We start from the raw sequence: 841 nt of genomic DNA, 5'->3' as shown, positions 1-841 counted from the left end.
TTAGAAGCATCATTTACATGCAGATTTAATGGCCGTTTAGAACCTGAAGCATTTTTCATAGCAAAAAATGCAGGTGGTTTGATACTACTGAAGTTTAAGCTTCCATTGCTAAGCATACTAACGACGTCGGACATAACCGGGCGATCATCTGGACTCTCTTGTACACACAGAAGCGCCACATAGACGCATCTTGTCACCTCATCATACCAAAATTGGTTATCTAATGCAGGATCCACAAGTTCCTTCCAGTTTCCTTCTTTCCATAAATCCCAAGCCTAATTAATCAACTTGAAATTACTTTCCAACATAAAGGCCAAAAGAAGAAGAAGAAGAGGAAGAAGGATGGATCACTCACATAGGCAAGAAGATTGCTCCAAGAATCAAATTCATAAAAACCGGCGTTTCTCTTCCCACTTACAATCTCTAGAAGGAGCACTCCAAAACTAAATACATCAGACTTGACGGAGAAGAGACCCTTGAAAGCATATTCTGGAGACATGTAACCGCTAAATATGCAACAATTAGAATTAAAATGAATGTTATTTTATGTAGAAATAATGGAGATTTCATTATTGGTGGACTTACTATGTTCCAACAATCCTTCGAGTATTCGCTTGGGCTTCATTAGCATCGAAGATCCTCGCCATGCCAAAATCTGAGATTTTGGGGTTCATATCAGTATCCAGTAGAATATTGCTTGCCTTTAAGTCTCGATGAATGATTCTTAATCTGGAGTGTTTGTGAAGATAGAGAAGCCCCTGAGCTACCCCTTCTATTATTTGGAAACGACTTCTCCAATCTAATTTTAATCCTTGTTCAACATCTGCAGAAGATCTAACTT

The 841-nt window shown here is 38.5% G+C and overlaps 1 protein-coding gene across 1 annotated transcript; it reads right to left on the bottom strand.

Annotated features, from left to right (window-relative positions):
• Positions 1–5: 5 nt before the first annotated feature.
• Positions 6–825, bottom strand: LOC110092867 (cysteine-rich receptor-like protein kinase 19; the record flags this gene model as incomplete). The annotated part of the gene is made up of 3 exons (XM_020817560.2): positions 586–825; positions 356–506; positions 6–275 (listed from the first exon to the last, which is right to left on the bottom strand). Coding segments are annotated over exons 1-3 (510 nt in total), but the record flags the coding sequence as incomplete, so codon positions are not given.
• Between the last annotated feature and the right edge of the window lie 16 nt (positions 826–841).

This window comes from Dendrobium catenatum, unplaced genomic scaffold (genome assembly GCF_001605985.2).
Source record: "Dendrobium catenatum unplaced genomic scaffold, ASM160598v2 original_scaffold_141643, whole genome shotgun sequence".
Lineage (NCBI taxonomy): Eukaryota > Viridiplantae > Streptophyta > Magnoliopsida > Asparagales > Orchidaceae > Dendrobium > Dendrobium catenatum.
Note: the sequence above shows the minus strand (reverse complement) of the source record. Positions and strands in the feature narration are given on the sequence as shown.